General features: G+C 40.1%; 1 protein-coding gene and 1 long non-coding RNA gene across 3 annotated transcripts; one reads left to right on the forward strand and one right to left on the reverse strand.

Annotated features, from left to right (window-relative positions):
* The first annotated feature begins 6 nt into the window (after positions 1-6).
* Positions 7-1,286, forward strand: LOC125481191. The gene is made up of 2 exons (XR_007261249.1): positions 7-408; positions 838-1,286. It is a non-coding gene; the product is annotated as an uncharacterized LOC125481191 (long non-coding RNA).
* A 548-nt stretch (positions 1,287-1,834) lies between these two features.
* On the reverse strand, positions 1,835-22,035 carry adrm1 (ADRM1 26S proteasome ubiquitin receptor). 2 transcript variants are annotated; one of them, XM_048592414.1, is made up of 9 exons: positions 21,655-22,035; positions 14,258-14,374; positions 11,226-11,352; positions 9,297-9,383; positions 7,365-7,449; positions 6,171-6,493; positions 4,888-5,045; positions 3,970-4,072; positions 1,835-2,402 (listed from the first exon to the last, which is right to left on the reverse strand). In XM_048592414.1, exons 1-9 carry the CDS (start codon positions 21,865-21,867, stop codon positions 2,275-2,277), a joined length of 1,341 nt encoding a protein of 446 aa, XP_048448371.1. In that variant the 5' UTR covers positions 21,868-22,035; the 3' UTR covers positions 1,835-2,274. The 2 variants fall into 2 exon arrangements, with proteins under 2 accessions (XP_048448371.1, XP_020382618.1); XM_020527029.2 differs by having other exon boundaries at positions 4,888-5,048; positions 21,655-22,031.
* Positions 22,036-22,062: the final 27 nt, after the last annotated feature.

Consider the following 22,062-nt stretch of genomic DNA (forward strand, 5'->3'; position numbering starts at 1 on the left):
TACACTGGGTTCCAATTACATTGTGAGAAAATTTCCTGAGATGAGGGAATGCTTATGACCCACTTTGCATATATAGTTCCACCAAAATTTGACAGATGCTGATTTGGATGACTATTGTCAAGAATTAAGCTGTATGATCTGTGCACAGCCACAGGTTTGCAGTCAAGAAAAAGGCAACCACCTGGCAGCTAGTTGTGGGTTGGTTCAGAGACCATTTGCTAACTGGCCCAATGGATATATTAAAATATATTGAGTGTATAATCAGATTTGTTTCCTTTCTGTAAATAGTTATTAAAAGGATGTATGCGATACAACTCGACGTGGACAGCAACAGTAACCACACAGTAGGGCCATTCATGAGTCCTCCTATCAATTCCAAAGAGACATTATATCTAGGAGGTGTACCAGGTGAGTTCTATTAGATACATTGCAAGGAGAACAGTTACTAAGTGATTTTTTTTTATACAGGTGCATGTCTTAAGAGTTGAATAGCTTTGTATTGCATGTGGAGAGTTCCCTGAAGTCAGTGTGATACCTTAGTTAATGTAATTGTTTCAAATGAACCTTTAACTTTGATATCTCTCACTCCCTGAGAACTGTGGTAGAAGGTCTTTATGTAGCTCATGTGAAGGCCAGATGCGATAAAATAGCCCAGTACTTTCAACTAAGGTTCACAAAAAGGGTATACTCAGCTTTAAATACCTTCAAGTGCATAAGTGATTGCGATGTTTAGAGCATTGCAATACTGATTAAGTTCATGTTAATAGAAAAATTAAAATAAACAGATTTTTGAAAACACTCATGTGTACTTAAATGTCTTATTCTCTTGTATTGCAGAGACAGTACAAATGCCAATGTTGTCTTCTATACGTTACTCATTTGTTGGCTGTGTAAAGAACTTAGTAATTAATCAGAAGCTTGTACAATTGAACCGACCAGGATCCGTCTATGGTGGCGTTAGTACCATTGGTTGTCCACTATTGTAAATAAGAGAATAAAAATCAAATCAAGAACACTTTACCAGGACTGTTGATTTCCAATCCACTTATGCACTTAAATATTTGTACTGTATTTCAGAATCTTGCTGTGGATTTTTATAAATTTAAGCTATTTTAATGGACATTTTATTTGGTATTTTGGGAGGAAAATGTTAATGGGTAAAATTTATCCTGTGACACTGGTTTTACATTATCTTGTAATAAAATCCTTATTTCACATTTGTAGCACTGATTGTGCAGAACACTGGTACAAGATTTGAATGAAAATAAAACTTGTATTGATTCTTATAATGTATGACTTTTTCTGTTGATCTAGTGTAGTGTTAATTTATCCAAATGTAATAAAAATGTCACAACTAAGAAATACGAAATGACATTTCCATTGGCTTCATTCTGCCAACCAGGTGAGGTTTTTACAAAGCATCAGCTGACTGACTAATTTTAGCAAGTGCTTTCAGAGAGGGAAAAAAAAACAACTTTCTAAATAGAGGCTTAATCACACTGAAGTTCCACTGCTTTAAAGCACTATTAGAGCACAATACATTGCATCACTACTACAACTTGCTAACTTGACATTGTGGCCTTGTAATGTTACTTTGTAATAATTGCTAACATATTGACTCCATGTTGAAGCTGAAGTAGCATACAAGTTAAAAACTGTTATACAGTTCTCTTAAAAGTTCAGTCATCATTAGAAAGACTTGGCCTCAATATGCTTTCACTAATGTAAAGTCCCTGGAAAGTAATTATTGGAATTATTTGCAAGACAGTGACAGGACAAACAAGCCAAATCAACAGTTTGCCAGCATAATAAATTGCTACTAGTCAGGCCACAGTTGAGAGACATCCTTTTATATTAAGAAAGGTAATAAAGCCCAAAAGCCACAACAATAAAGCACACGTGGAGCAACAGTAAAACACTTCCTTCCTCTGAAGTCAGGGGGGACATATATTCACGTGGTGATAAAACTCTCCAGGTAATTGAGGAAAGATACAGAACTGGAGATAGATTAGGTGGAGAACACAAGTTGTTAGTATTGACTTCTGAACAAACAGCAGGTACAGATACACATGGCTGCCTAAAATTTTCACACTAGTTCAAACCTTTAAGATGGGAAAGAATTGAAATGCACAAAGCCTTCTTGCTCTAAAATGAACCTTTAATATTGCTTAGTTTCCAGGGATGAGAAGGCAAATGTGCAATTTCACTAATCTTTTAGATGCAGCTCACTTTAACATCTTTATAAGTGTTCAAGAAACATGTAAGGTAATAATTTCAGTCCAAACTCATATCTTCCTCTTCATCCTTTTTGTCCTTTGATTCGCTGTCTCCTTCCTTATCATCAAGTTTTGTCTTTGAGGATGTAGAATTGTGTTGCATTGCTTTGGCAAATCCTTCCACATCTATGGGAGGGGTTGGGCAAGAGAAATATACAGACCTTATGTCCTCAGAACTCTGTCTTTTTGCTGTCATATTTGGTCTAAATCATGTTACCTTACACTTACAGTTTTGAATGTTTTCAAAATAACAAAAGTTGAGATGAACATTCCAAGATCAATAGTCAAAACATAGATTTGAAGATCCTAGATTTCAAATTGGTTACATTGCTGGAGGTTCACTATATTTAAAGTTGCTATAAAACTTTATCACTAACTAATACAGGGTTCCCTGTTATTGTTGAGAGCACTAGTGTTTCCAGCTGACGCTTTGTTACAAGGCAAGCTGCCATGGAGCTCCAACTGAGTGCTGACAGGTGCATGGCCCCTTTAAAAAAGTGAGCACAACCTAACTGGTTAATCAAGATGTGAAAAACCATATGAGAAAACAGATACTATTTACTTAAATAGCATGGATTGAACAGGTCAAAAAAAAAGAAACCGGTCTTCCACAACTCTCAGCTCCCACCTTATACCCCTCAATCATGGGTCAGGGCTCATGTCAATTTAAGTACTAAAAGTAGGTTCAAAAATGGGAGACATTGTCTTAGTTATTGACAGGTTTTTTTTTTAAAATTAATACTACAGCACTAGCAGACATTATAACAGCAAAATATTAAAGTTAATAAAATTGTACTCAAACATACCCTTGATTCACATCTCACCCAAAGTGCAATTCTGGAAAATGGATAATCACAACAACAAAAAAAAAAAAAAAAAAAAAAAAAAAACACTTTACACCAGGTTCAACCTAGGTCTCACTAAGGCATGATACAAACCAGTGATACTTGTCCCATTGCTCTTTCTTACAGATTTTAACTAAACAAAGGCACATTTTTCATGAAGTTTTGGAATTCAAAGTATAATCATAACATTGTAACAGAGATAGCACAGCTAGGGGGGAGGGGGGGGGGGTGCATATGGCATTATTGGTCTTCAACCAGCAAGGGCCATAACTGCATCCTATGCCAGGAAATTCCCCAGGGTTGTACTGGGGGCCTGTTGTGGATAGGAAGCCCCCTCCTTCTCAGATACTGTACCCACCAGGGAATGGAGAAACTTGGCCGAAGGCTTCCAGACAGCCACATGCCCATCAACATCACACTAGGGCATCCTAGTCTGGTACCATGAACTCTCCCACTCATCTGCTCCTGGTGTGACCATGGTGCAATGCAAGCTAAACTGGAGCACTGGCAGTGGCCACCACTCAAATGTTGCTGCAGGTATTGCAGTGCTGCCAATTTCTGGCTGGCTGGCAGCTGGGAGAATGGGAACTGATAAGGCAAGTGTCCCATTAATGCTCATCAGGCCTCCTGGAAATGGCCAGAGTAGTGTCACCATTGTAACAAGCCTGAAGGGACATACATTGCTAAGTTTGAGACTCTTGGAGGGTTTTCCTTTGAGTATTAAGCACACATCAAATGGAATCATGCAAGAGTACCACCGTCTCTGTGATGAAGTGCATTCCCAAGATTCAGACAGTACTATGACAGCAACTTTGGGCCCTAGTCATAAAATATGACAAGACACTTACCTCCCTTTCCAGCTGCTTCCACAGCCTCTGCTGGCAAACCAAATTGACTCATTAATGGACCTAACTGTCCTGAAGCCAGGGCTGCACTGAACATGCTCATGGCCTAAAGAAATTTTTGGAAAAAAAGATGTTAAAATTGTATGGTCAGTTTTATCAACTCCATAAAGTATTATCACCTGCATTTCTGAAATAAAAACCTCTGAAGATTAGCAAAAATGTGAAGTTAGTTCTAGTACTGGGAAAAAAAAAAGTCATTGAACATTAAATTCTCAAGTGCTGCATAAACAGTGTTTTTTTTCCTAAAAAGACTGATCTGTAACAAAACCGCCAATAAAATATTTATTGCAGATGCTTAGAGCGAATACTGTATTGTATCCTAGACACACTTGGCCAACATGAGAGATACCTTCATCACCACCAATAATGGCAGCATTTTATTTACGGTGCACATATTTGGTTTTATTCAACTTCCAATCTCAGAAACCTTCACTCTTTCAGTGAAGAAATGAAATCCAACCACTAGACATTGCAAATTAACTAGGATAGAGTGCACATTGGAAAAAAAATAAAGATCTCCAGTGTGTAATGAATTATTGGGCATTAAATTAAGTAATTAGACTATGTCTAGGTAAGCTTGTGGGGTGAAGCACTCTCACTTAGCCTTTGAAACATGCACATTTCCATTTACCTTTGGCAGATACATGCTGAGGAATGCTTTGCATTTAGATAACTGGCATTAAAGAATTCTCAAACAGGCACTTTGAAATGGATTCAGTAAGGATTAATTAGAACATGTTTAGTGCTGCACAATTTAGATCAAAGGGCAATTAGACAGGAATTTAAATCAAATGTTCAGAATAATTAACTGCAGAAAAATTAAAGTCTGAAAAGGTTTGAGCAAGTCAAGAAAATGCACACCTGTTGAAACTGAGGAGATGTCAATGTATTCTGAATTTCTTCTGCAGGCTGAGGCAGCGACTCTCCTGTTGGAAGGTATGGTAATAATCGTTCCTGAACCTCTGAATTTGCCAGAATAGGAGCCATGATTTCTGGTGTCAACACACTAGATAAATCCACTGCTAGAAAAATAAATCAATTTGAAATTTTTCCAGTATACATAATTTAACTATTTCCCATCCAGAGTCAAGGATGCCCCCTGCAATTCAATGTTCTGTAAACATCTGGGTAGAAGAATGAAAGGCTAAGACTTTCCAGTAGCATAGATGCATTTGGAAAAATGTTGAGGCAGATTGGGATGCACATACAAGCTTGCCCATTACAAACATTAAAAAAGGGACAGAATACTTGCCACTGTTTCAGTTTACAGTTTCCTTTCCCCAGCTCTCCCGCTTTACAATTTTAGCCACATAGATTCTGCAACCCATTCAAGTGATGCCAACTCCACAAAGCCAGCTAGTAACAGGCAATTACAAAGGATAAAAATTGCACTCTAGGAATGTCCTCTGCTGTAAGTAATCAGAATAGTGCAGGACTTATAGTCAATACGTTTTGAAAGAACACTGGTATTTTCATAGTTATCACATGAAAAAAATAATAATTCCCATGGTAATGTAAGTTCATTCAGAAGCAGCTAGGAGCTGTCATTATCATTAACCCCACCCAACCCCTCACACCAACCTCAGCTTCAAAAACTGCCAGTTTTTGTAGTTTGTCATTTTAAGTAACATTTAAGCAAGTCCGCTTTAAAATTAGCACACAAGGTGCTATTAGAAGGCAATTTTTTAAAAAACACATGGGAATCTTTAGGACTTAACAGTATAATGCAAGGAAGTTATATAAAATCTTTCGAAAACCCTGTTTTAGCCTCAACTGGAGTACAGCGTTCCACTGTGGTGATCACATTTCAGGAAGTCCACAACAAAGTTACTATAATGGTACGAAAGAGAAACCACTTTAGTGGACAAGCTTTAAAGCTGAGAACACTAAGAAAATCTGATAATAGCATTCAAACGGACCAGACAGTATAAATTCCAAGTGGAGTAGACTAACACCACTACATCGGAGTCTCCACTGATGACGTTGCCTAGCATGGTGACAAAATGTCTGAACAAAAACAAGGCAGCTTGGCAAGCAAGTCAACAAGTTCGTCCACAACCCGAGCTACAAATCTTTGCCAAAACTTTAAATGCCAAAGGTTTTATTTGCTACATGTTGTGAAAATCTTAAAATTAGATCCTTACCCTGCTGTCCTGTCCCTTCTGCTGTAGCAGGAACAGTCATGCTAGCCAAGATACTTTGCAAGTCACGCAGCTGAATGGGCTGAGTTGGACTCGTTGCAGACCCAGATGCCGTAAGAGATGGCGATCCAGATGCAGATGCAGAACCTGTGTTTGATGCTGCCGGTGGTGTTGTAAGACCTGCTGCTGCCACTGCTGGCACTGTCGTGGATGCTACAGTGGGGGCTGGTACTGGTGTTGTTGTAGCAGCAACAGAAGGCACTGAAGTCATGCGAACTGCTGAGGCTGTAGAGGATGGAGTAATGGTTGCAGACTGGCTTCGGGAGCTGTACGCAAAGAAAAGCTCCATTAAAGAAAAGATTATGACTTGTTTTGCCAAATTTGAGAGTAGCATTCAGGAGGAACGAGAGAAAAGGGGTGCAAGCAATGATTTCGTCCAGTTTTAACCAAATATCCTCTCATTGCAGTAACCAGTGATTGACTGCATCACAACACAATCTACCTTTATGTCCAAACCAGAAAGAGATCATTGTCTGCTTTTCATTAAGTTGGCAGCATTACAGTTCAACTACTGTTGGAGAATATTATGAACGTAAACTCAAGGTGGCCTTTCAGTTTGCCAAGATCATGCCAACTTAGATTAGCAATTTACTGAGTCCCACTCCCTCACTTGATTCTGTAGCCCAGCAACTTTATTTTATTCAAGTGCCCATACAATTTCTTTTAGATATCACTGATTGCTTCTGCTTTCACCATTTCCATTGGCAACAAATTCCAGGTTATTCCCATTTGCTGCACAAAAATAAAGGTTATTACTCACAATCCCCCACAAATCTGCTGAAACCATAAATTTGTGACCCCATTCCCTTGAAATAAACAGTTAGTGGGGACAGCTCTTTCTTGATTACCTTATAAAAGGTAGTCACAAGCTAGTACACTTGTATCCCTTTTTCTCTAAAGAGATTAACCCCAGCTTTTCTAAACTAACTTTTTAGCCAAAATCCCATCCCTGAATCATTCAGGTATCTCTTCTGCACTCTTGGGGACACACATGAAGTGTGATAATCAAAACTGGATGCAATGGTACAACCAGAACTTAATAGACAAACCAAGAAATGCTGTCCTAGGTATCAATGTGTTACAAGAAAATCATCTGTAGTGACAGCACATAATAAGTGTTAAGACATTGTTTCTTACCCTGAAGAACTACCAGCAGCTGTAGGGCCTCCACTGCCAAGTAAGCCAGCAAGACCAGCAGGACCTGCTAGCGCTCCCAGACTACCTGTAAAGACAAGTGACAACCACTTGCAGTATTACAGTTATTTTAATTCAGTTTTTTTTTTAAAATGGGGGCTGTGTGCACACACAAGTTCAGAACACAGCACAAGTTTTATGGGATTTGTATTAAAAGATAAGTTTCTTTGGTGTGCACAATTTTCAGAGAGGAGAAGCTTTACTTACCAAATAAAGAGAAAATTTGATTGAGAGTGATTTAGTGTCAACTAAGAATTAACAGTCAATAATCTAAATTTTTCTAAACTTTAATTTGGGAACAAGAGTGCAGTTCACTTTTAATTGCCTTAGTGTTACTTTAATTTTCTTTGGTAATCATGGTCTGAATTCAGTGGGGTCAACAGTCTTCTCATCAAAATGATTGTATAAACAGCAGGAAGCCACTGCCAGTTCCATTGAGGGGTCAGGGGAGAAAGACAAAATTGTGCTGTTTAGGCACTTAAGCAGCCATCATCAGGTTTCCTGCATAACTGAATTTCCAGGTGGCAGTACTCCTGCTCATCAAGAATTACCAACCAGAGGTCAACAGCTGCACATCACCAGAAGGATGGCAAGTGACAGCACTATGCACAAAGGACCAGGGACTCTAAACCCAAGGTGTCATTCATAGACACGGAACAAAGGAGGTGGGGTTGGTTGCGGTGGTGTAAGGGCGAGAGGCACCTTTTCGGTGGCCCCTCTTCTTCCCAACGGCAGCAGGTTCTGCGACTAGGAGTAGACTGCCTCCAAAAAGTGAGAGAAAGCATTGCAGTTCTCACCAAGTCCAAGGCCAGAATAAATTGTGCTGGCTTTAAGCATAATGGATGTCAATTGGCTCATTGAGCTGAACCGATATCCTGCCAATGAGGATCAAGAATCTTGAGTTAACCCCTGCTACCTTCAAATTTAAATTGGAGGATCTCCCACAACTAGTGGGCCAATATACGGCCTCTCTGACAATGACACAACAGTATATTGTACAAGGAAAAAATAATTTGTATTGGTCCACTTATAAAATTAAAACAGTGTAAAAGAATATCATCTTTCCTTCACATATGAAAAATGGGCTTTAAGCATTTGCACACAATACTTAACATTTTCTTGTTGCTGAAAATATTAGCACCACTAGTCAGCTACTTGGAAAGTAAATTTAACAGCATATTATTCTTTCGTTTTCCACCTACTCTGCTCTCATTTGGTAATATTGATCCTCAAGGCAAAAGTTATTGACATTGTCTAGTTATACAACTGATTGTAAAGCTACACATTTTACTGCAGATGGGGACTGCAGGGAAAAAGCAGGGAATGCATGGAAAAAGCACTTGCACAAATTAGAAAAATCTGGTGCAAACAAAAACAAATTGCTAGAGAAACTCAGCTGTATTTCTGAAGGGTCACTGGACTCAAAACGTCAACTGTTTTCTCTCCACAGATGCTGACAGACCTGCTAGGTTTCTCCAGCAATTTCTGGTTTTGTACGTTTCAAGTCTCCAGCATCCAGTTTTAATTTTAGAAAAATCTGGTGACCAACTGGCTAAGCAAATAATTTTTGTAAAGATCTTAAACACAGATTTGGACTATTAGGATCTTCCCCTTTTTAAGTCTCAATGCTACTTGTTTCATTTTCCATGTGGCTGTACAGCATGGCTCAGGCAAACTTACACTCCAATGTCCCCCCCATTATGGCAGCAAAAGCAGGATTCCTCCTTTTCAGCTGCTTTATCACCTAGTTGTGTGAAATTATTAGTCCCATTGAAAATACATTTATTTTTCCTTCCAGCAAGGATAGAAGGAATTTTTTTGCAGATAGGCTGCTTTATGGCGCAAATTTATTTATAAAATGTGATTAATATTTACCAAGTCCACCTAAACCGGTTGCTCCCATCAGCTGCATCAGCTGGTTATGACTCATGTTACCCAAAAGACTTTGCAATCCACTTTCTCCTGGAATAAAGAGATGAATGACAATCAGAGGAGTCGGTGTTTGGCTCCTCTTATTTACTATACATGCATGATCTAGACTTAGGTAAAATATCAAAATTTGCTGATGTGACTAAATTGTTGTTATGGAGAAATAACATGACGGCAGGAGATATAGACTAAAGTTTGGGCAGATGGATGACAAGTGCAGTTTAAGTGGATGGAAACGTGAAGTAATACATTTGGGAACAATTTTTCTTTCATGGACCACAGAAGTGAAGCTTCAATGTGCGAATACACAGTTGATCGATAGGTGCTATGCCATTAGGTGCAGCTATCAAAACAGCAAACTGAATATTTAGTTTGGATCCAGGAGGTACACAAAAGTAAGGGGTAATGCTGAATAAGCCCTTAGAAAACATCAGCTGGAGTACAGCATACATTAAGGAAGAGCTGTAAAAGGATTGGAAAAGTTGCAGCTTTTATCTAACCCTGGAACACTAGACCACTCACACGACAGATTCTTTAACTGATTTGAAGAAAGACTCAAGACCTCAGGGCTTTCTTTAATAGAGCCGAGGAGATACAGGGCAACTTGGAGAAATCAATATTGTTAATATAGTAAAAAGAGTGATTATTTTCACAATTGAAAGATGGTAATAAAAAGGATAAAAATTTAAAAGTGCCCAAAAATGAAGAGTGGCAGCTAGGAGGAAAAAAAAAAGGTGTTCCACAATCCAAGCAAAATCATAAAATTAATGCTGAACTAGTTTTGTTTGGAAATAAGAAATAAAAAAATGGTGTGGAGAATAAGCAAAAGAATGGGATTAGACATGGTAGTTGTATTTTCAACACATGCACATGTTGAACCAAAAGAATGAGAAAGCACAGATAGCAAGCAATTTATTTATGTGCAAGCACAAGCAAGTTCTTTGCACACGACTGCAAATGGCTTGCTGAAAATTGAATTCTTTTTAAAAAAGGCAAGTCACAAACCTGGCAAAACCCCTCAAATAAAAAAAGACAATTATTACATAAATCCAATTTAAAACCACATTAGCAGCTCTGAATTTAAGAAAAACAAAATGGTTGCAAGTAGGCTATAGGAATTGGCTATTACTCTATACACTTAATAACATGAATTGTGATTACATGTACAAAACAATGTTAGACAAAAATATGTAACTAATTGCAAGAAAAACAACATTAGTAGGTAATATCGCATCTTGAACAAAAAGTGAAAGCAAACAAACATTCCGGATTCCCTAATGACCCAAATTTTTAAGCAAGTGATGGAGCCAAATAAACCCAGAGGTTTTGAGATAAGTTAGCTCATCTCAGCCAATGTTGGAATGGATACTCAAATTCACTTAGGTCAGTGTTCATGGGTCAGAGAAGGAAGAATCTGGACCTGGTTGCCAAATGTAACATCTCAATGCTTGCTAGCGAAAGACAGGTGGATCAAGCAGCAACCTGTGCCCATTCAAACTATGAAATAGCTTGCTAATATTGGCTACCAAAGTGCACAATTAAGTGACTGCCACAATGCCAAGGTACTGAAAACAAGCTGTGTAAAAAATCCCTGGAAGGAAGACCTTCAAGTGAGTTGACAGTGATTACTGCAGGTCATTACAAACTAGAATAAAAATATCTAGATGTTATTTTCGCTTCCGATCAATAAATTGCTACATACTGATTACATTGAGATACAGGGAGAAGGTGGGAATATGGGATTGAGGTATATGATAAACAATGATCTAGTGTAGCAGAGAAAAGGGTGGGGACTGACAGACCTACACGTGCCTTACTGTTTGTGTTAATATTATGGTTACATTAAGTTCAAATTCCAACAAGCTAATGGGATACCTCCAAGTGCGGCTAGCTCATGACCCCCACTGCTGCTACCACCACCCAAAGCACCAGGCATTGGTGGATTGTTCAGATATTCATTCACTTTTCGGCAGAACTCTTCATCTTTATCAGATTTGGGCTCCTGAAGATTTAAACACAACAGTTAAAGATCACAAACTAATCTAAAACCATCAACCATCAACCGAGCTGTCTTGGGAAGATCTGCAAGAGGAAAAAGACAAGGAGTATGAGTACAAAAGTATGAATTTCAATTAAACATTATTCACCAAAAAAGTGTGCAAGTGCATGAGGATACAATATTTTAAATGCTGCACATTAAATATCATATAGGTTTGCTCAACTATACCCAACACCTCATTTTAATTTATTCTATTTTTTATGATTAAAAGGCAAGAGATTGAATCATTTCATATTTTGTTCGTAGTGTCAGTACTGTTCTTTCCTGGAGAGATAAGCAGGGACATCAAGCTGCAACTCACAGGCCACATGCGGTCTAAACCTCTAATCTGATCTTGGAACACTGGACCATTCAATCCTAGTTATCCCTTCCAGTCAAAGCTTTTCCTGTTTTAAAAAAAAAGTACAGTTGGAAATACACAGCTTTATAGTCAATGCCTGATGTGCCAAGTATTTCCTGTTTTTATTTCTGATGTCCAACATCAGTATTTTGCTTTTATGTATTCATTTATGTCAATTTACAGGTGGCCTGAAGTTCCAGTAACTATATGACCAAGACAACAAATTGAACCACCTTCTGCAAGTGTCTGAGCAAGATAAAATACCAGCATTTTCACAAGATCCAAAAGTAGCAGACCATACAGCCTGTCAAGCCTGCTCTGCTACTCAAAACAGTCATGGCCATTGTTGTCCACACCCCATATTCTCTCAGTTCCAAGGCATCTGTCTACCATATTCAACATTGCAGCAGCCACAGCCCTCTGGAAAGAGAGAATTTCAACAATTTCACCCGTGAAAGGAACAATTTCTCTTCTTTTCATTCCTATATGATTCACTCCTTATCCTTAGGTTATGACCCTATGTACTTGACCAGAAGAAACACCCTCAGCAACTCTCTTAGTAAGACTCTTCAGAATCTTGAACATTTCAATGAGATTGCTTCTCATTCTTCCAAAATGAGAAAACACTCAAATTTGCTCAGTCAAATGAAGTGAACTGACCAGGGGCCAATCCCCTAAGCCCAAGGACCAATTTCAGTGAACGTTCACAGTGCTGCTTCTAATGTAAATATATTCTCTCAAAATGTGGAGGCTAAAAATGCAGACAGGATTGCAGCTATGCTCTCAAATAACCCTATATAACTGAAGCAAACCCTTCTTATGCCTGTAATTCTCAGGCAATGAAAAGAAAACAAATATTTCAAACCAATTAGAACAAAGAACATTACAGCACAGGAACAGGCCCTTCGGCCCTCCAAGCCTGCGCCAATCCAGATACTCCATCTAAACCTGTCGCCTATTTTCCAAGGATCTGTATCCCTCTGCTCCCTGCCCATTCACGTATCTGTCTAGATACATCTTAATGATGCTATCGTGCCTGCCTCTACCACCTCCGCTGGCAACACGTTCCAGGCACCCACCACCCTCTGCATAAAGAACTTTCCACGCGTATCTCCCTTAAACTTTTCCCCTCTCACCTTGAAATCGTGACCCCTAGTAATGGAGTCCCCCACTCTGGGGAAAAGCTTCTTACTATCCACCCTGTCTATACCTCTCATGATTTTGTAGACTTCAATCAGGTCCCGCCTCAACCTCCGTCTTTCTAATGTAAATAATCCTAATCTACTCAACCTCTCTTCATAGCTAGCGCCCTCCATGCCAGGCAACATCCTGGTGAACCTCCTCTGCACCCTCTCCAAAGCATCCACATCCTTTTGGTAACGTGGCAACCAGACCTGTACGCAGTATTCCAAATGTGGTCGAACCAAAGTCCTATACAACTGTAACATGACCTGCCAACTCTTGTATTCAATACCCCATCTGATGAATGAAAGCATGCCATATACTTTCTTGACCACTCTATCCACCTGTGTTGCCACCTTCAGGGTATAATGGACCTGAACACCCAGATCTCTCTGTGCATCAATTTTCCCAAGGGCTTTTCCATTTACCGTATAGTTCACTCTTGAATTGGATCTTCCAAAATGCATCACCTCGCATTTGCCTGGATTGAACTCCATCTACCATTTCTCCGCCCAACTCTCCAATCTATCTATATTCTGCTGCATTCTCCGACAGTCCCCTTCACCATCGGCTACGCCACCAATCTTAGTGTCATCTGCAAACTTGCTAATCAGACCACCTATACCTTCCTCCAGATCATTTATGTATATCATAAACAACACTGGTCCCAACACGGATCCCTGTGGAACACCACTGGTCACAGTTCTCCATTTTGAGAAACTCCCTTCCACTACAACTGTCTCCTGTTGCCCAGCCAGTTCTCTATCCATCTAGCTAGTACACCCTGGACTCCATGCGACTTCACTTTCTCCATCAGCCTACCATGGGGAACCTGATCAAACGTCTTACTGAAGTCTATGTGTATGACATCTACAGCCCTTCCCTCATCTATCAACTTTGTCACTTCCTCAAAGAATTCTATCAAGTTAGTAAGACATGACCTTCTCAATTAGTTGGTCTTTGGTTCAGCTGTGGTTATGATGTCCAGGTATTGAGAGAGAAATTGTTTCACTTCGCAGATCTTCCATGATCAGAAATTTGGGGTCAGTGAACTGAGACAAATAAACCAACAGTCTAAACAATCAAACCATGTCCTCAGTTGCAGGATGATCACTTAGGGAAATATCTATACATTGTCAGATTTTCAAGCCAATGTTTTCAGAGAAATTCAAATGAGTGAGGGGAGAAAAATCAATAGGGAACAACCAGCTTTCTTCACTTGCAGTTATTGTTGCACAAATATCTTAATTATAAAAAAATTGAACACAGTAAAACTTTTTTTTTTTTTTTTTTTTTTTTTAAAAAATAGCAGCTTTTAACTCTTACCTGCATCCAAAAGAAAAGACGTTTGGACCCTGCCTTGAACTTCAGCACAAACACACGTCCAGTAGTACATTGGGTCACTCGCTTAAATTCACAGTCATCAGGAAAAATGATCAGGTCCTGTCAAAATACCACACCATCTCAAATGTCAAGTAAAAACACTTCTACAGCTTCTTTATTTTTCCCTTCAACATTTTCTGTTATTTGACTAAAATATTTTACAAGAGAGCATTTTCCCAGAAAATGTCAAACCATTTTAAACTTTGAAAAAATCAAAAGCATATCACCTTAAGTCCACCAAATCTCTTAATTTTCCACTTATAAACAACCTACAATTACATAATCCCTACAGTGCGGAAGTAGGCCGTTCAACCCACCGAGTCTGCACCGACCCACCAAAGAACATCCCACACAAACCCATTAGCACTGGCCTTATTTCCTGTAACATTTCCCATGACTAACCCACCTATCCTACCCACCCCAGGCACTACAGGCAATTTAGCACGGCCGATCCACCTAACCTGCGCATCTTTGGACTATGAGAGGAAACCGGAGCACCTAGATGAAGGCCACACAGACACAGGTCGTTGCCCGAGGCTGGAATCGAAGCCAGGTCCCTGGCACTGTGATGGAGCAGTACTAACCACCGAGCCAGCATGCCACCCTATGTCTTTCCCTATCAAACAACCTCACTAAAGCTGGAAACAAGTGTATTCCAAATTAAGGAAGACATTATTTGGACTTACAATAACTTGTAAAAAGAATGGGTGGCTGGACAGCTATACTATTTTTTACCTTTAGCACGCTGTTTTCTTCAGATTCACATTCTACCTCAACCACAAACATTGTGGCTGTTTTACACGGCAAGTAGAAATCTTGCCCCTTAAGAGCATTTTTGTCCTATGTGAAGCCAGAATTAGTTTAAGAGCACTCTCCAATGTTTTCGTGTAATTTTAACTGATAACACAGTTTTGACGAGTTTGCTATTCCTCATCTGTCTAATAATATCTAGAATCTTAGCAATCTTAAATGATCAGGAATGTATAATTTAGCACTTTCTTCCCTAACTAACTATCTGCCATCGTTCAACAGCATTGAATACATTTGGATACATTTTCATAAGCAATAGTGGATTTCACCACATCAAATGGATATTTTTCATGCTACACACATTTCAATGAACGGTTGCAAATGATTCAAAAATAAAGCTATAACTTTCTATCCTCACCTAAGCAGAACTAAAAACTAACGCTCAAGTAAGTATACGTCACTGTAGGCTAAGGTCAGAGAAACTCAGGAAGGGGCATGTTGGGGTGGTCGCCACTGGATGTCAATCAGAAATGCTCAAGGATTTATAGTAACTAACTGCTAACACAATGGTATATTTATAAAGAAAATACTGCACGATTCACAGCAAAGATATATTTCAATGAAGAATTCTAGGAAGGAGAAGAGCAAAGTATGGTTAACCAGGGAAGGATAGCATCAAATTGAAAAAGAAAACAATGTAACAAGTATTAGTGCTAAAACAGAAAATTGGGAAAGTTTTAAAAACCGATAAATGATCAGCAATAGGGAGGAAATAAATTTCATGGGTATATAAAAAGCAACAGAGAAGTCAAAGTGCACACAGGTCCCTTCGAGGAGGTTGGGAAATAATAATGGGGAACCAGGAAATGGCAGAAGAGTTGAATAAATACCTTGCAGACTTCACAGGAGAAGACACTAATAGCATTCTAAAATTTCTAAATATTTGTAGGTTGGGTGGAGTGGGGAGGAGAGAAAAAGAGGAAAAAAATACAATAACTATCAGTAAGAAAAAGTGCTTGGGAAAATAATGGGGCTGAAGACTTAAGTCTGCTGGATTTGATGAGATACAGCCTAGAATTTCAGAGGAAGTAGCTACAAAGATCGAGGATGTACTGGTCACAATTTCCAAGAAATTCTTAAGATTCTGGACAAAGTACCAGACAATTGAAAACTGGCAATGGAATATCTTGATTTAAAAAGAGGAGACAAACAAACCACAAGGTAAGACTTATTCAGAAGATGTTACAGTCTATTCTAAAGAATGTAATAGCAGAGCATTCAGAAATGTATAATATGATCAGAATCAGCATGGCCTCACAAAAGCTAAATCATGCCTGACAAATTTATAAGAATTCTTTGAAGTGATAACAAGCAGGATATATAACAGGGAAGCAACAGATGCAATTTATTTGGACTTTCAGAAGGTGTTTGATAAGGTACACAAACATTTGGCTACTTACAAGTCCATGATGTGGGAGGTAAAATATTAGAATGGAGAAAGGAATGGCTAAATAATAGCAGAGTGTTGGAATAAGGGATACCAGGAGCTTAGCTATAGAGTCAGAGTCAAACAGCACTAAACAGCCCTTTCATCCCAACCCGTCCATGCTGACCAAGTTCCCTAAACTAAACTAGTCCCACTTGCCTATATTTGGCCCATATCCCTCTAAACTTTTCCTATCCACGTGCCTGTCGAAATATTTTTTAAATGTTGTAATTGTACCCCTCTATACCACTTCTTCTAGCATCTCGTTCCATATACGCACCACCTTGTGTGAAAAGGTTGCCCCTCAGGTTCTTTTCAAACTTTTCCCCTCTCACCTTAAACCTATGCCCTCTAGTTTTGGACATCCCTACCCTGTGGAAAAGACTTAGGCCATTCACCTTATCTATGCCCCTCATGATTTTATAAACCTCTGATGTCGCCCCTCAACCTCCTACATTCCAGGGAGAAAAGACCCAGCCTATCGAGCCTCTCCTTAAAACTCAAACCTTCCGTTCTCAGTAACATCCTTGTGAATCTTTCTGCACCCTTTCCAGTTTAATAACATCCTTCCTACAGGAGGGCAACCAGAGTTGTACCCAGTACTCCAAATGTGGCTTTGTCAGCATCTCGTACAGCAGTAACATAACATCCCAATTCACGTACTCAATTTTCTGACCAATGAAGGCAAGTGTGCCAAATGCCTTCTGCATCACCATGTGATGCCACTTTCAAGAAACTATACACCTGTACATGTATAGTACATACAGATGTATAGTACCTGTACGTACCAAACACGTCTCTTTGCTCGGCAGCACACCCCAGGGCCCTAAAATTACAGGTTATACATCTTGCCCTGGTTTGCCTCATCAAAATGCAACACCTCACGTTTATCTGAATTAAAGTCCATCTGCTAATACTTGGCCCACTAGCTCAGTTGATCGCATTGTACTCTTAGATAAACTTTTCACTGTCCGCGTTACCAATTTTAGTATCATCTGCAAACTTACAAACCATGCCTATGTTCTCATCCAAATTGTTTTATATAAATGAAAGTGCAACTTGCACCAATCCTTGCAGCACAACTGGTCTGAACAACAACCCTCTACCACCAAGCCAATTTTGTACCCAATTGACTATCCCTCCCTGCATCCAACGCGATCTAACCTTGCTAGCCAATATACCATGCAAAACCTTGCTGAAGGCCTTGCTAAAGTCCATGTAGACAATTTCTACCACTGTCTCCATCTATCTACTTGGTCACCTCTTCAAAAAACTCAAACTTATGAGACACAATTCACAAAGCCATGCTGACCAACCCCAGTCAGTCCTTGCTTTTCCAAATGCATGCAGATCCTGTCTTTCAGAATCTCCACCAACAACTTTACCCATCATTGACATTGGGCTCACAGGCCTGAGTTCCTGTTGCTTTTCCTCACAGCCTCTCAAATAATAGCACAACATTAGCCATCTTCCAGTCTTCCGGCATCTCAACTATGTTGACGATAAAAATATCTGCTAGGAGCCCTGCAATTTCTTAGCTTCTCACAATGTCCTGGTATACACCTGTTCAAGTCCCAGGGATTCATCTACCTTTATAGATTTGAAGACCTCCAGCACCACCTCTTCCGTAATGTGGACTTTAAGACATCACTATTTATTTCCCAGAGTTCCTTAGCTTCCATATCTTTCTCCATGCGAAATACTGAAAAGAAGCGTTCATTTAGGATCTCACCCTTGGCCGAACTCACTGATCTTTAAAGGGCCCTATTGTCTCCCTAGTTACTCTTTTGCCCTTAACATACTTGTAGAAACTTTTCAGATTCTCCTCTACTTTATCTGCCAAAGCTCTCATGTCCCCTTTTTGCCCTCCTGATCTCTCCTACACTCCGTTTCAAGGAATTCACTTGATCCCAGCTGACTATACCTGACACATGCCTCCTCATTTTTGTTGTCCAGAGCCTCAATATCGCCAGTCATCCAGCATCCCCTACTTCTGCCAGCCTCGCCCTTCTCACTAAGAGGAACATGCTGGCCCTGAACTCTCATTATGTCTCTTTTGAAAGCTTCCCACTGGCCAGACATCCCTTTACTTGCCACCCCCAATCAACTTTTGAAAGTTCCTGAAAATACAATTATTCACCTTACTCCAATTTAGAACTTAAACTTATGCACTAGACCTATCATTTTCCATAATTATTTTAAAAATAATACAATGGTCACTGGTTGCAAAGTGCTCCCCCATGAACACCTCAGTCACTTCCCCAAAAGGAGGTTGAGTTTTGCCCCTTCTCTAGTAGGGCCATCTATACATTGATTGAGAAAGTTTTCCTGAACACTTTAGTTCCTCCCTATCCAAGCCCAAGGTTAACTCAGTTGGCTGGACAGCTGGTCTGTAATGCAGAGTGATGCCAACAGCATGGATTCAACTCCCACACTGGCTAAGGTTACCACGAAGGATTCGATTTCTCAACCGCTCTTCGCCTGAAGTACAGTAACCTTCAGGTTAAATAACCACTTTCATCTCTCTTTCTCTAATGAGAGAGCAGCCCTATTGTCTGATATGTTTATGACCAGTTTACTCTTTTTTTTGTTAAAAAGGAGAGTCCTTCCATTCCTGGTAACGTGGTTCTATATTCTTCTGATTTTCAATGAGTGAAGGCAACCTTATTGAAACGTACAACTTTTCTAGGGGATTTGATAGGGGAGATGTGGGAAAGTTGTTTCACTTCACAGGAGAGTCTAGGTCCAGGAGCATAATCTCAGAGGTTGCACATTTAAGACAGATAAGAAGGAATTTCTTTTTGGAGGGTAGCAAACCTGTGGATTTTTTTAAAATTGCAGAGGGCTGTCAAGGCTGGACCAAAGTACATTCAAAGCTAAAATAGATTTATAATCAGTACCGAAATCGAGGGCTATAGGAAAAAGGCGGGAAAACAAAGTTGAGGATTGTCAGGTCAGCCATGATCTCACCGAATGGCAGAATAGATTCGATGGACTATTTGGCCTACTTCTGCTGCTTTGTCTTATGGTTTTAAAAGAGATGAGAAAATTCTTTTCACTCGGGCTCGAGTGCCTTTGCATCACTTCTTGAAAGGATGGTGGAAGCAAAGTCCTTGAATATTTTAAAGGCAGAGGTTGACAGACTCGTCAAGCAAAGTCATAAGGGTAGGCAGGAATGTCAATTTGAGGTTACGACCAAATCAGCTGAGATCTTTCAGACGGCAGAGCAGGCCCGAGGGACTGAACGGCCTGCTCTTGCTTCTAACTCATGTTCATATGCTAAGAACAAAAGAAAAGCATGAAATGCTCAAAATTCACAATATATCAGGTAACAACTTTCAATGAGAAATGAAATTAACATTTCAGTCCCTTAAACTTTAAAGTGCACAATGACTAAAAACAAATTTGGCCTCCTCAGCACAGGGAGCATTTGTGACAAGAATTTCTAATAGTTAATTAACCCAGACATCAAGACCTTTTGACCTCCATAGCTTGATACATTACATGATGGATTTAAGTCTGATCAACTAAATTTCTCAATGAATTTATGAGCAACAGGACAAGTTGGTTCGGCCACTTTTGCACTATTGTGTGCAATTCTGGTCTCCCTCATAATAAGACGGATATTGTGAAACTTAAAAGGGTTCAGAAAAGATTTACAGGGATTTTGCCAGAGTTGGAGGGTTTGAGCAAAAGTGTGAGGCTGAATAGGCTGGGGGCTATTTTCCCTGGAACGTCGAATGCTGAGGGGTGACCTTATACAGGCTTATAAAATCACAAGGGGCATGGATAGGGTAAGTAGACAAGGTCATTGCCCCAAGGTGAGTTCAAAACTAGGTTTAAGGTGAGGGGGCAAGATATAAAAGGGATCTAAGGGGTAACTTTTTCCACAGAGAGCAGTGCATGCATGGAATGAGCTGCCAGAGTAAGTGGTGGAGGCTGGTACGAATACAACTTTTAAAAGGCAACTGAATGGGTATATGAAAAGGTGTAGATATGGTCCAAATACTGGCACATGGAGTAGATTTATATAGGATATCTGGTCAGCATGGACAAGTTGGACCGAAGGGTCCGTTTCCATGTTATATATCTCTATGACATTATGACTATGAAATGTGAAACTGTGAACATCCTGTCCCATGACTTTGTTTTGTACCTGGCAAAATTGGCAACTTTCCATTAATAGCAAAAACAAGGACATTTGCCATAAGCAATGTCTTCACCCCTTACAAACACAAGCAGCATACAATCTAAACGGTTTCCCTTTTTTTTTAAAAAAGAGGCGCCACACACACACACACACACACAAATTTCAAGGGGGCAACCAGTGCCCAGGAAATTTCAAACTATTGCACAGCTCAGAACTTTGAGGAAGGGTCACCAGAACCAAAACGTTAACTCTGATCTTTTCTTCACAGATGTTGCCAGACTTGCTGACCTTTCCCAGTAATTTCTGTTTTTGTTCCTGATTTACAGCATCCGCTGTTCTTTCAGTTTTTATTTAGACAGAACTTTGGTTAGAAATTCCATTCCAACCCAACTGAAACAACTACTACATATCCCCTGCAAACTCCATTCTCACCCCAATGTCCCCCTCCCCTCCAGTTCCTGGTCCCCACCACTCTATCTTCACCCAGCCTATAAGACCCATACTAGCCAACCCAAAACCCTTTCTACAACCACCACCTCACACAATGGCAAATTCAACAATCTCTGAACTCTTAACTCCCCATCCGCTCCAAATCCATACACCAAATATCACACTAAGCAAAATCCACCAGCTCCTTCACATACGACCTCCAAACAAAAAACACTACCCAAAAATGTCCCCCTGCACCCAACTCTGCAACCCCATAACTCCTTACTTCATCCTCAAAAATAAAGCCATTCCTGCCCAAAATAATTTGTTATTTAAGCCCTTCTCTTCTTTCGCCCCCCCCCCCCCCTTCCTCACACCGCCCCCAACCTTCTTCCCAGCGCATTTCCTCCCCCCATCCCCCACTGCACCTCCTCAGCTCCCCACCATATCTCCTTCAGTGCACTAGACAACACCTTCCCATCCCGGCCTTGGGGGAGGGGTTTGAGGACGGGCTTGTTTCCTTACATCCTCCACGGTGCCGGCGGTGCGGTCCTTCCAGCAGAAGTGAATGAGGGAGTCATCAGTCTGCTGGATATAAACCTGCCCCTTGCGCTTGTCCGGAGTCACTGTCGAGCCTTTCAGCGACATCTTGCCGGCTCGGAACTCCACCAGGTATTTACTGGAAGAGCCTCGGCTCCCAGCTACCAGGCTGGGGAACAACGCTCCTGAGGCCGACATGACGGAAAATTAGACCAGACACCGCTTCTGACTCTCTTTCTCTTCCTTTCTTTAATTTAACGTCCACCGAAAGTCGCCACCATCTAACGATGCCGCAACCTAACCTGAAACCACCCTCCTCTATCCCCATTGATTTACTCCAGTCCCCGCCTGGCTCATTCTGGCCTCTGAATGGCTGACTCAGCCGTCAATCAT

The sequence above is a fragment of the Rhincodon typus genome, unplaced genomic scaffold (genome assembly GCF_021869965.1).
Source record: "Rhincodon typus isolate 14 unplaced genomic scaffold, sRhiTyp1.1 hic_rhity00001172, whole genome shotgun sequence".
In the NCBI taxonomy this organism is placed as follows: Eukaryota; Metazoa; Chordata; class Chondrichthyes; order Orectolobiformes; family Rhincodontidae; genus Rhincodon; species Rhincodon typus.

Bases quoted from the DNA above. Each gene is read 5' to 3' on its own strand.
- adrm1 (XM_020527029.2), bottom strand. From the start codon at position 21,867: ATGTCGGCCTCAGGAGCGTTGTTCCCCAGCCTGGTAGCTGGGAGCCGA. The intron at 6,494-7,364 runs GTAAGAAACAAT...CTTTGCGTACAG, and splicing joins GCTGCTGGTAGTTCTTCAGG to CTCCCGAAGCCAGTCTGCAA. The intron at 2,403-3,969 runs GTAAGTGTCTTG...CCCCTCCCATAG, and splicing joins GGAAGCAGCTGGAAAGGGAG to ATGTGGAAGGATTTGCCAAA.